The 13,458-nt window shown below is 38.0% G+C and overlaps 1 protein-coding gene across 3 annotated transcripts in view; it reads left to right on the forward strand.

The window, feature by feature from the left end:
• Window positions 1-13,458, forward strand: part of NAA25 (N-alpha-acetyltransferase 25, NatB auxiliary subunit) — a 74,042-nt gene that overhangs the window by 38,618 nt on the left and 21,966 nt on the right. For 2 of the 3 annotated variants that reach the window (XM_032431246.1, XM_032431248.1), the window contains 6 exons: window positions 313-520; window positions 1,345-1,434; window positions 6,504-6,684; window positions 7,346-7,445; window positions 11,933-12,084; window positions 12,606-12,731. In XM_032431246.1, the coding sequence (XP_032287137.1) occupies window positions 313-520; window positions 1,345-1,434; window positions 6,504-6,684; window positions 7,346-7,445; window positions 11,933-12,084; window positions 12,606-12,731 (857 nt within the window). The remainder of the gene's footprint in view (window positions 1-312; window positions 521-1,344; window positions 1,435-6,503; window positions 6,685-7,345; window positions 7,446-11,932; window positions 12,085-12,605; window positions 12,732-13,458) is intronic. The other variant, XM_032431247.1, reaches the window with a different exon arrangement.

Genomic DNA, 13,458 nt, shown 5'->3' on the forward strand with positions numbered 1-13,458 from the left:
TTTTTAAAGATTTTATTTATTTGACAGAGACACAGCGAGAGAGAGAACACAAGCAGGGGGAGTGGGAGAGGGAGAAGCAGGCTTCCCACGGAGCAGGGAGCCCGATGCGGGACTCGATCCCAGGACCCTGGGATCATGACCTGAGCCGAAGGCAGACGCTTAACCGACTGAGCCACTCAGGCACCCCCTAAATAAAATCTTAAAAAAAAAAAAGAAAATGTCTTTTCTAGATCATTTCAATGTTTGTTAATTATGGCCTACCAAAGATGAGTTCTGTTTTGAGATCTGTGCTCCTTTTTTTCTACATTGCAGTTTATTAATCAGTTACTTGGAGTTGTTCCTTTGTCGACACCAACCGAGGATAAGCTGGCCCTGCCTGCGGACATCAGAGCTCTGCAGCAGCATCTGTGTGTGGTGCAGCTGACGAGGTTGCTCGGCTTGTACCACACTATGGATAAAAATCAGAAACTGAGTGTGGTCAGAGAACTCATGTTAAGGTACCAGCATGGACTAGAATTTGGTGAGCATTCTTTCAAAATGTGTAATAGTTGCCTGATTTGCTAAGGTTTAGTCCATTTTTGTTGGGTTTTTTTTGTTGTTGTTGTTGGTTGTTTTTTACCACCACTCAGAGCACCTTGTTTTAATGAATTTGGCAAGGAGAATATTTTGTCAGGTGGGAAGACTGTTCACATGTAAAACCTTTCTTAAGTTTGGAGCTTTAAATAATTATAGTTGTCCATATTCTTGATTGAGCTAACTCTATTACACTGGGGCTCATATGAATTACATGGAGTTTATGGTTAATTGTGACATTTTCTGCTTATAGGCCTTAGTATTTTAATATATAGACTGAAATTGAACAAAATGAATGTTGTAAATTATGAGGTAAATGTTTAGTTTAGAAGTAGATGATCTTTTTGCTAGATATATGTGGTAAAGTGTAAATTATGTGACCAGATGTCAGTGTTTCTCTAACTGTATTCTAAATCATTAGGTGAAGTAAAGAGCGTACTATTACTTTAGTTGTACATGGCCCTTGGCTTCTGTTCTTCTCTTTACCTGAAACCTTCCAAATCTTGCTGCTCTCCCTTTTGGGGCCATTGCAGATACCACCTTTGTTCTGGAACTCTTTCTTCTTTTCCAGCTGAGTGTGGCCTTAAACCTTCTTTTGAATCCTTTGATTCATGGCTTATATTTTTCTTCTGGTATTTACACGACTCTTACTACTTTCATTTCCTCTTTTTATCTTCTCCCTCCTGTCACTTTCCTGCTTTAAAAAACTCCTTTGGGGCAGTGTTAGTTGAACAAATGTTAAAATACAAATATGGGATTTTTTCCCTACAGGGAAATCCTGTTTGAAAACCGAATTGCAGTTTTCAGACTATTACTGTCTCCTTGCTGTCCATGTGCTTATTGATATATGGAGAGAAACAGGTAAGGAAGAGTAATTTCAGTTTAACTTTACGCTTTGCTTTTATTGATTATAAATCCTGAGACTGATTATATAATCCAAGAATTTGATTTATGCTTTTAGGTTTTTCCTCCTTGCCCTTCTCCAGGGTGCTTCTAGAAGAACCCTTCTCCAGATATCCCCTTCTCTGTAAGCAGGATAATCTTAAATCAGTGCACATCTGTTTTTATTTTTTAAATTTTGTTAAATTGATAGTTGACACACATTACATTAATTTCAAGTGTACAACATAGTGATTTGACAGTTCTGTACATCAAGCGATGCTCACCACAAATGCAGCCACCATCTCTCACCATACACCGCTGTTACAATACCATTGACTATATTTCCTATGCTGTGCCTTTCATCCCTGTGACTTACTCATTCCATGACTGGAAGCTTGCACCTCCCACTCCTCTTTTTGCCACCCCCACTCCTCCTGACAACCACCAGTTCTCTGTATTTATAGGTCTGTGTCTGCTTTTTTGTTTGTTCATTTTATTTTTTAGATTACACATATAAGTGAAATCATATGGTATTTGTCTTTCTCTGTCTAGCTTATTGCACTTAGCATAATACCCTCTAGGTCCATCCATGTTGTTGGAAATGGCAAAATATTCTTTTTTATGGCTGAATAATATTTGTGTGTGTGTGCGCGCATGTGTGTGTGTACCACATCTTCTTTATCCATTCATCTACTGATGGACACTTGGTTTGCTTCCATATCCTGGCTATTGTAAATAATGCTGCAGTAAACATAGGGGTGCGTATATCTTTTTGAGTTAATATTTTCATTTTCTTTTGGTAAATACCCAGTAATGGAATTACTGAATCATATGATATTTCTATTTTTAATTTTTTGAGGAACCTCCATACTGTTTTCCACAATGGCTGCACCAATTTATATTCCCACCAGCAGTGCATGAGGGATCCTTTCTCTCCACATCCTTGTCAACACATGTTATTTCTTGTTTTTTGTTCTGTTTTTAAACATTTCTAAATAGTGAATAATGACGAAGTTGCAACAATTAAAATATAGAGAAACTGATTCAGAGATAGATGTATAGGCCCATGAAATGGAGTAGCCCTTTTTATTCACTTAAAAAAATGTTTAGGAGAATGCACACTTTGGAATATAATTGTAATTAACCTATTTAGGACAGAAATACAATATATGCTGAAGGAAGCATCATATATCATTGAGCAAGAAAAGGATGATTCAGCAAATGGTATTGAGATTACCTTTTCTTTAGGTCTCATTCCTGACATTTTCTTTTATTAGCAATTTTTTGGGGAAAAAAATAGGTACTTATTGCATATTATTCACAAGAATAAACTACACAAGAAACAAAGGCCTGGGGAGACAGTACTGTGCATGATGGACACAAGGCCTGTCCTCGAGATCATTTCATGGAGCACTTGATTTTGATACCATCATCCTCGTGCTTAAAATCCTTCAGAGGTGCCCTACTTTTCTGAGGATAAAGGTCAACCTCTTTAGGATAGTTTACAATGCTCTTTATAATGTAGCCTCTGCCTGTATCTCCAAATTCTTAGGTACTTACAGCCTAAATCTGTTTTTTTGTTTGCTAGTATTAGTGAACATCATGTGCCTCTCTTTGAAATAACTTTCTTCCTTCCTTCATCTGACTTTTACTCAAACGGTACCTCTGACAAGCCTGTCTTGATTTCACCCCCCTCCCCCATTGCAGATTTTATGCCCCTTCTCAACTTTTGTAGGACGTTGTGTGTACCCCTGTGCTAGTACTTGTTATACTATATTGTACTGGAGATGGGGGTGAAATCCTTTTTATCAGAGTCTTTGTCATCTGAGCCCCAGAATTGTGAGTTTGCATAGAGCTTAAAAAAAACATCATTAATGAACTGACCTCTTAGTAATTTGGTTCCTACTCAGATACCCTTCCCCACTTATTCTAGCATCCATTCTTGCTCATAAGTGACTATATGGCTTTGCTAATCCCTTGTTTTTTTGAGCAATATGCCCAATATAGCAATAGCAGCTAGCAATTGTTGATCATCAGGCACCTGAAAGTGCTTTACATGAATTATATAATTTAAACCTCATAATAATACAGTTAAGATTAGTACAGTTTTATAGATGAAGGAAAGACAGGGCAGAGAGAAAGAAGTTAAGCAAATTTTCCATAATCATACAGTGCAGATGCATTGGAAAATTGCCAATATTATAAAGATGCAAGGTTTCTTGCAGTCAGTGAAAGTGATGTTGAAATGCTCTAATTAGAGGTATAGTCATTGTCCAAGGTGGATCTGACAGATATTAGAAATCTGTAGAAATTTGGTACGGATGTTGGAAGAGACTGATTTGAATGTGAAAGATTAAGAAGAGCACTTTAAGAAATTGATGATGCTCTCAGATATTTTGCAAAAAGGCGTTTGTTTGTGATTCTGCAAAAGTAAAATGGGGAGTTAAGGATCCTTTTTTCCCTCTAGTTTAATTGAAGAAATGTGATTGGCATATTACATTGTATTAGCTTAAGATTGTATAGCTTAAGATGTATAACATGATGATTTGATGTATGTATATCATGAAATGATTACCACAAGTTTAGTTAACATCTATCACCCCATAGTTAGATGTTTTTCCTTGTGATGAGAAATATTAAGATCTACTCTCCTAGCAGCTTTTGAGTATGCAGTATAGTATTGTTATCTGTAGTGCATACTATACATTAACATATCCCTAGAATATATCATTTTGTTATAGTACAACATTTAGTTAGAAAAATTTTTTCCCAAAAAGTCTAATCAGTCCTTCATGTTCTTTTCTTTTTTTGCTTGATGCTCTTTTGATTTGGTGAAGAATTTGCATAGAGTTGTAGTTACAGCGTAAATTTTGCAAAATAATAAATATCTTTATAACGGTTTAATAGGTGAGAAAGAAGTGTAAATTATTCTTTTTGTTTTTGTTTTTGTTTTTTGCTATTTAGTTTGAAATTTTGTTTCTGTTTTAAGGAGATTTTTTTTTAATACTAGTTATCTTTGTGTAACTAGGACTTTTTAAAAAGATTTTTATTTATTTGAGAGAGAGAGCATGAGCTGGGGGAGGGCAGAGGGAGAAGCATACTCCCCTCTGAGCGGGGAGCCCGACACACAGCTAGATCCCAGGACCCTGAGATCATGACCCGAGCCAAAGGCAGATGCTTAACCCACTGAGCCACCCAGGCACCCCCCCTTTTTTTTTAAGATTTATTTATTTACTTCAGAGAGAGAGTGGAGAGTAAGTGTGCACACCAGTTGGGGGAGGGGCAGAGGGAGAGAACCCTCAAGCCGACTCCCCGCTGAGCACAGACCCCGTTCCATGTGGGGCTTGATCCCATGACTCTGCGATCACGACCCAAGCTGAAACCAAGAGTTGGTTGCCTAACTAACTGACTGAGCCACCCAGGCACCCCGAGTAACTAGGACTTCTTAAAATTATTTATTCCCTTTAATTGTCCAGCTGTTTTCTCTACTTACCTCTGAGCCCCTTGAGGCCAGGAACCACCTGTGACCCTTATCCTCTGGTCCTATATCTAGTGTTACTCCAGAGTTTAAGTCAGTAAGTGTTGAATTCAATAAAATTATGATTGTGAAGACTAGGTAGCAACATGGAAAAATACTTCAAAGCAAAGAGCAGAACACAAAATTAGATGTATGTCGTGATTACTACTGTGTAAAAGTAATTCTGACTCAAAGGCAATACATTAAAATCAATGGTAGTTTGCATAGATTATACGTATGCATAGTTTGGGTAGGATTATGGGTATTTATCTAAAGCCCCAATTTTTGATTATATCTCATTTCTTTCAGAAAAAAGCCTGTAGCATATAATTCGAAAAGCTCAAGGCATAGAGCTTTTACTTTAAGTTTTTTAAGTTTTAGTTTAAGTTTTTTCTGACTGTAAAAATAACTTACAAAAGTTTTGGGAAACGGGCGCGCGCCTGAGTGGTTCAGTCGTTAAGCATCTGCCTTCAGCTCAGGTCATGATCCCAGGGTCCTGGGATCGAGCCCTGCATCGGGCTCCCTGCTCCACGGGAAGCCTGCTTCTCCCTCTCCCACTCCCCGGGCTTGTGTTCCCTCTCTCACTGTGTCTGTCTATGCCAAATAAATAAATAAAAAAATAAAATCTTTAAAAAAAAAAGAAGTTTTGGGAAACAGTTTATTTTAATCTTACTTTTCCATCTTCCAAAAGGCATTCTAAAATTTGGCATATTTCCTTCTCTTTTTTTCTGTGCATGTCTTATAGACTAAAGATCACATCTTCACATTAATTTGAATTCTGTGTGTTTTACTGAACTGTTACTGTATAAGTATTTTCCCTTATTACTAAAAACTCATTAATGTCAGATGGCTGCATAATGTGGGTTTTACTATAGTTTACTTAATCATTCCCCCATTATTAGTACAGTGAATATTTTTGTATATAAATCTTTATCTCCATTTCATATTATTTTCTTAGGTTCATAAAAGAGAAGTTACTTAATCTTTAAGACTATTGATTAAGACTATTGATTTAAGACTATTGAATTTTGGTAGGCCAAAAATAAGTATATTAATTTGATTATTAATGAACAGCTTTTTTCAAGTATCACTTGACATCTGAATAGTAGAGTTGTGTATGGAAGAAAAATGTTGTCTAGAGAGAGCATCTTTCTGGGGTCTGGTAGAGAAAATCCTGTACTGGGAAGGTTGGTGGACTCAAATTCTCCTTCAAAGTCCATCTCTTCTCAGAATCTAGGATTCTCGGAGATTCTGTAACTTCTTTCATAAGACCTCGCAAAAACCTTGAAGTTTGCATCACTTTTGCAGATGCATGTTTAAGAACTGAGGTAACTGTTGAGAAACTGTCTATTCTGGGAAATTCCCTATTTTGCTTACAGGTGTGTATCTAAAATTTGTTCTTTGACACCTAAACTCATTCTTCAAATAGTTAGGGGAGGTGATAATATCAGTAAGTTTTTGTCTTTTGTTTGTGAGAAGCCTCCCTTTGCTGCTAAATACTGTGGGTAATACTGTTACATTTTGGTTCTAGGTGACCAGACTGCTGTGTGGCAGGCCCTGACTTTGCTGGAAGAGGGATTAACCCACAGCCCTTCCAATGCTCAATTCAAATTGCTGCTTGTTCGAATCTACTGTGTGCTGGGGGCCTTTGAACCAGTGGTGGATCTGTACTCCAGCCTTGATGCTAAGCATATCCAGCATGACACCATTGGGTTGGTAGTATATACTCTGAATACTGAGCAGCCAGCTGCACAGGGTGGGGTCCTTATACGTGGAGCACAAACTCTTCAATTTTAGCAGTAGAGTTGTTTCTGTTATTAAGCTTTTTAGATTAAGTAATCCCCCATGATGACCCATTGCAAAGCAGAAAGATTTTTATATCTTCCAGCATTTAATGGTAATTTTTAAATTTGCACAGTTTTGAAAAGGTAAGAAAATTTTCCCCAGAGATAGCAAACAGCTATATACTTTGAACACTTTTTCTTAGCACACATTGTCTTGAAGTCTTTATTTCTGCTTTGCAGTTGAGATTAACACATGTACTTTATTTGTTGACCTTAGAGATCCTTTGAACTTGTGTTTTGACTATTCTTTATGATGAATCAAGGGTATTTTCTCTGTTCCCTTTGGTTCCATTAATCACCTGAGCCTAAGAAAGCATGGCGTAGAGCTTTAGGTCTCCCGCAAAACTGAAATAACTTTGCTCTTTTAAAAAAAAAAATTGATTCTGTGAATGAGATAATTCATGTGGCAAGATGTTTTAACTTTCCTGTGTGCCTGTTTCTCTGCTGTAATAATTTGAAGTGTGGTTGATACTGGAGGTGGTAAGTATAACACGCTTTTTTTTTCTTTCTTTCCTCCCTTCTGACCTAGCTATCTTTTGACCCGATACGCCGAATCCCTAGGTCAGTATGCTGCTGCATCCCAGTCCTGTAACTTCGCACTCAGGTTTTTCCACTCCAACCAGAAAGATGTAAGTGAAAAATATTTTTTAAAAATATGTTCTTGCCTGCTGAATGCACATGATTCAGAGAACATCTTCCCTCACGTGGCAGGCGCGCGTGTTGAGGTGCACCTAAGTGCCCTTATACTGGCCATGTCTCGTTAGGTAGAGGTAAAGAGTTATTTGTAGTTGCTAGAGTGGGTGTGTTTAATAGAATCCATGCAGAGGTATAGTTAAAATGGTATTAACAGAGTAGGAAGTTGTATTCCTCTTAGACCTATCTTTTAATTTCTAAGAGACTTTTTCTAAGGGTATAAGAGGTAACCCATAAGTGTTTCTGGCCTGGGATGCCGTAGAAGATTCTGCAACAGCAGCTGCCCTTTTTTCTGAAGTTTATACTACCATGCTCTTTGCCAACAGCCAGTGCACTTATATTTTCTTAGAATTATAAAATTGACCAGTTGAAGGATATTTCAAGAAACTTGTGTCAATAGTGTGTTTTAAAGTAGCAATAAATAAGGTAGAGCTATGTGCCGTAATGAAAGGATGGGATTTGCACCATATTTTTCACTGCAAACAGACTTGGTCTCCACTTGTCCGTTAAGCAGAAGTTTTATATAGTCTCTAGTCAGTCAACCAGCTGTGCAAACCCACCTAGAACACAGGCGAAAAGAAGGCAAATCTCTAGGATGGTCATTGCCTGCTTTGTTCTCATGTGCTTCTAAAACTCATTGCCTGGAATTCGGCCATGCCAGGTATCTGTCCGTAGTTTTCTGTTTTCATGGTCTAACAGCAACTAAGGAACTTGGCAAGAAAACTGGTTTTTGGGGTGGTTCTTTTGTAACTGTAATAGCTGTGGCTAATCTATTTTCCATTGAATTCTTTAGCCTTGTATTAAATAGAAGACAGAGCAGAAGCATTTCTGAACAATGGAATATAGGTTTATTGTTGTCAGCTTGCAGTAATTTTGTCCTGACAAGCCTTAGGGGAAGGCCTAGAGGGCTGGTGTAGCAAGGGATGGTAAGCTGTGCATCAGTTGGCTTTTAAGCCCTATTCCCCTTCCCCTGTGGTGCCCTTCCTCCAATGATTGGGATTTCCGTTCATACCTTATTTTGTGCCATAGCTCCTGATCAGGGAGAGAAGGAAGTAGGCATCAGCATTTGAACATGCTGCCTGGAAGGTGCTGGCCTGGCTTAGAGATCCGAGTGCATCTCTAGGACCTTGGGTTTCTAAAATATCCTAGCACAAGTAGGCAGTTGAGTTATAAATCGGTGTGTTTGTACTGTGTGTTCAGGTATCTGTGCTTGCCCTTCTCTGTTCTTAAGAAGTTTCACTAAGTCAAGGGAAAAAAAATCAAAACTGTTCCTCAGATCTCATTATTCTGGCTGTCATTGCTGTATTTCTAAGAAATATTTGATTTATTAATGACTCCTTTTCAAAGTTTTGTTTCTCAAATAACTCTGAGGTGGAAGTTGGGGGTAAATAAGAGATTAATCCATGCCTGGTGGCTGGTTTTATTCTAGTTTTTAATCATCCAGCATTCTAGAAGCACCATATTGTTCCTGATTTGGTCAATAAGTCACATTTCATATACTATTGAAAATTAACCTTTAATTTTTTCCCCCGCAATTATTGTGTCTAAAGAATTGTTTTGAAAACAAAACACACCCACCCCAAAACAAAACAACTTAAGTTATTGTTACAGAGAAAGGAGATCCTCAGGAATGATTTGAGAGGGTATTTTGTTCTCAGTGGCTTTTTTTTTTTATCTTCGAAGTTTTGCTGATGCATGTGTAGCAGGAGTGACTAATTGGTCTGAATATATGTGATGCTGGACCTGATCATTTTATTGATCTGGTAATAGGACTCTCTGCTTGAAATTTATTTTTATTACTACCAAGAAGAAAGAGTTTATTTAATCTTACTGAAGTAAATATCTTTGGGGAGCCCTAGAGGCAAAAGCAAAAACCAATACAGCAAGGAAAATGCACCTTAAACCTTCATGCCTAGCTTGAGTCCCAAAATAGGGAACTGGAGACTGTGGGTGTGGACTGTTTCCTATAGGAATTTGAGGATAAGAAAGAGCATGATTTTAGTGTTGCCTTGTATGTGTTAAACCTTCTGATAGTATTAGATACATCTCTGGAAAGCTAAAGCTCTATGTTCTATGTCTTTTATTCTTGGTAGTTTTTGAGATCCCCAGATGGTTTTTTTCTTGAGTGACTGATGTATTTCAATTCCCAACTTGCTCTTTGAAAGAACATTTTTACTCCTTAACTGGAAAATCCAGTGTTCGGTTTGTAAGGCTTTGTGCTATGGGATTGAAAGTTATATTTGGAAGGTCTACACAGGGATTTTCTTTCTGGAAAGGTCATCATTGTTGCTGTCATCTTACTTTGGAATAGATTTTTACAATATGAGACTTAGAGCCAGATCTTCTTATCTCCAAAAGTTACTTTTTGGAAAAGTACTTGTTTGTACTTTAAAAATAATTTCCCTTTAAAAGTCTGTTCTGGTATTCATGAAGATGATCATTCAGGGTTTGATGTCCATCTATTTTGTTAATTTTTACAGTGACCAGGGTTCATTTCAGGAATCCATATGGGATATAACTAGCCTCACGGTGCAATAAATGAGTAGAAATAGGTACGGACAACATTCTCTGATATTCAAAAGTTTTTAAAGTGCCTGTGGCTTCCGGTTTTGCCTGCAGTTCCAGTAGGGGTTGTCTCTTCAAATTGTAGACCTCTCTCATGCTCAGTCTTACTGCAGGATGCCCAGGCCCTTTTCTAGCTCTGCAGTGATACTTTGCTGCAGCATTAAAGGAGGACTACCTTAAAAACAGAAGCCAGAGAGCTGCAGTTACCTTCTCAGTTTGCTAAAGGACTACATTCCCTTTCTGTTGCCCCTTGTTTTTCTTTTTTAAAAAGTTACTGCCTTTTTTTTCAAAAGTGGTATTCCATGGACCACTCAGAAATTAAAACTGCCTCTATACTTTGAAAAGCTGAGTTCTTTTCTTTAATCAGCATATTTTGGAGCTGTAATTGAGAAATTTGATTGGAATCCCCAGAAGTCCTGTTTTTATCCTGATTAATTGCTGGATCATTATGTTCCTAAGCAGCTGGTTTTTTCAAGCTGTAAGTTCGTGTTGCAAGGGCTGATGGTAAACCTTGCTTTTTCCAAGCCAAGAGGCCATCGGATAGGCATGTTGTGTTTAGAGTATCCTGGCCTCTTCTTGATGGGGCATATCACTGTCCTTTAATCAGGCTAGAAGGTACACTTGAGCTTTTTCGGATAGTCCTTCTTTAAACCTGCAGGATCACAAGTAATCTTTTTAATTTTCTTGTGTCCGTCCGTCTTTAATTTCTCCAGATACTGCAGGCAAACAGCTCGCCGAGGTGTCCCATGGGGTTTAAAAGCCGCATCGAATGCAGTTGAATTAGCGCCCGTGGCGCAATCCCGCGGCCTGAAATGAACCCTGCAAGGCTGTATATCAGAGGGTATGTTGTTGACTATTGGCCTATTTTCCTACTGGGCAAATAATTCAGTCATAATGGAGATGGGGGCAGAGCTGACTGAGGCTGTGTAAAAAGACTGGCTTTTCTAGAAAGGTTCTTTGGGGCAGACATCTACTTTGAGCTTAACATTCCTTGGCCCAAAAGGGTACCCTTCTGACTTCTGATCCTGATGGCATAGGCCCATACCCATAAAATGTTCTTCCCTGAGATTTTCTTCTATTGTGCCAGAATTTCTGTTGACAATTCTTTTTCTTGCCTCTGTTCACAACATTTCATCTGTACATATGTATTAATCTAAAATTAAAGCGCATTTGGTGAGTGTTCCCTTCACTTACTTGTTCATGGAATTTTCCAGCATAGGTCTTATGTAGTTTGGATGGACAAGAAACCTGGTTCTTGCAGTCTTTCTGTCCTCAAAATGGAGTCTGATGAATTCTTATGGGTCTTTTGTTTGTTGTCTTCTATCCTGATGTAATGCATATATGCCCTGTTTGTGATACATAGTACTCAGAAATAAACAAAACCAAGGAGCAGCCTGTCTTTTTTCTGGAGGCGGGTGATTTTTATTTGGGTTGGTGGTGGGGTGGTTATATTATTCTGGTGTTTTTGGAACCTTTGTATAAAACACAATTTATCTTAGATGCAGAAAAACATGGAGTAACATCCCTTCCACAATGGCACTAACAAACTGATGTGGTATCACAAAACCTCCAGTCCTACTGAATTGAAAGACATAACTGCTAAGAGAAAGTCTCTGTGGTGGTAGCAGCAGCTGGGTATTATTAGTAGTAGAATTAGTAAAGTACACATACGACTCTGGTATAGGAAAGAAGAAAAATAATGTTTTTTAAAGCTGATATTCTACTTGATAACCTTTAAAGATTAGATTTCACATCTTACTTAATTTTTAGTTTGAGTGTTTTGTTTTGCCTGGCGAGGTTTGCCTTCATTGTCTGATCTGTGAAATATTTATACGGAGGTGATGTCTTTCCTTCCCAGACCTCAGAATATATTATTCAAGCTTACAAATATGGTGCATTTGAGAAGATCCCAGAGTTTATCGCTTTTAGGAACAGGCTGAATAATTCTCTTCATTTTGCACAAGTCCGTACTGAACGGATGTTGTTAGACCTTCTACTTGAAGCAAATATGTAAGTATTGCACAAGAGCTAAAAAGGAACTAAGGATTAGATCAGAACCTGAGAGCCATTAATGGGCTCCTGGGTGGTAATAGCAGGCCTAGGCTAAAGAAAAATGGGGAAAAAAAAAAGAGAGAGAGAATGAGAGAGAGGAAGTTGGTGGGAGCAGAGAAGAAAGGGGAAGTGACCCAGGTCATGTCGTGGGGAATGACGGGCGCTACCAGCACCGCACCATCTCCCGTCACGTACACAAGCCAGCCACCCCACTCCATGTCGTGTTTAAAGGGTTTCCCTTCCCCTGTTAAACATGGGATTTCAAGAATTAATGTTGATCCACTTCCAGATGCTTTCTCTTGCTGTGTAGCAGGCCAGCATGATATGGGCTTGGTTCTGTGTCATCTTCTGTGAACCTTTACTTCTTAATAGTAAATCCTTCTTCCTCTTTCTTGTCCTTTCTAGTAAAACAAAGTTGTGGCTAATGTTTTCATGGCTGTTTTACTATTGAAATAATACATAAATTTTCTATATCACAGATCAACCAGTTTAGCAGAAAGTATAAAGTCAATGAATCTTCGGCCAGAAGAAGATGACATTCCATGGGAAGCCTTGCGAGACAACAGAGATTTAAATGTTTTCTTTAGCTGGGATCCAAAAGACAGGTAACTGGAATTAAACCCCAAGTATTTATTTTTGAACAATTAGGATGAATCTAAGAAATACAAAAAAAAATCTCTTTTTTACACAAATAAAATAACATGGTTATTGTAGGGATAAGGTATACGTAAGCCAAATGAAGAAAATGACTCTCACTCCTATGTTGGATTGCTGGCTAATCTAAAAATTAGATTTTCCTTCATAGCATACATGAAAAGAAGTTCCAGATGGATTAAAGGTTATGTGCTAAAACCCCTTAGAAGTTCTACAAGAAAATTAAAAAAAAGAAAGAAAGAAAAAAATAATTTTTTTTTTTTTTGAGAGAGAAAGAGATAGATGGGGGGTTGGGGGGCTGGAGGTGGGGTGGGGCGGGAGCAGAGGGAGAGGGAGGGAGCACATCCCAAGCAGGCATCACACCCTGTGCAGAGCCTGATGTGGGGCTCAATTTCGAGATCATGACCTGAGCTTAAATCAAGAGTCGGACACTTAACCGACTGTGTCATCCAGGCACCCCTAAAAAATATTTTTAAATGGTTAGGGAAAGCCTTTCTTAGCATTACCTCAAACCTGGAAACATAAAGGATTTGGTGTCTGTAACTATTAACCTTCTATATAGAAGTAAATTTGTTAACAAGTTCTAAAGGTATGTGGTAGATTGGTAATTTTCTTCGTATAAATATCTTTCACATAAAGGGAGACTTTTTTAAAGTTTTTTTTTGTTTGTTTGTTTTT

The sequence above is a fragment of the Phoca vitulina genome, unplaced genomic scaffold, assembly GCF_004348235.1.
Source record: "Phoca vitulina isolate PV1807 unplaced genomic scaffold, GSC_HSeal_1.0 scaffold46, whole genome shotgun sequence".
Lineage (NCBI taxonomy): Eukaryota > Metazoa > Chordata > Mammalia > Carnivora > Phocidae > Phoca > Phoca vitulina.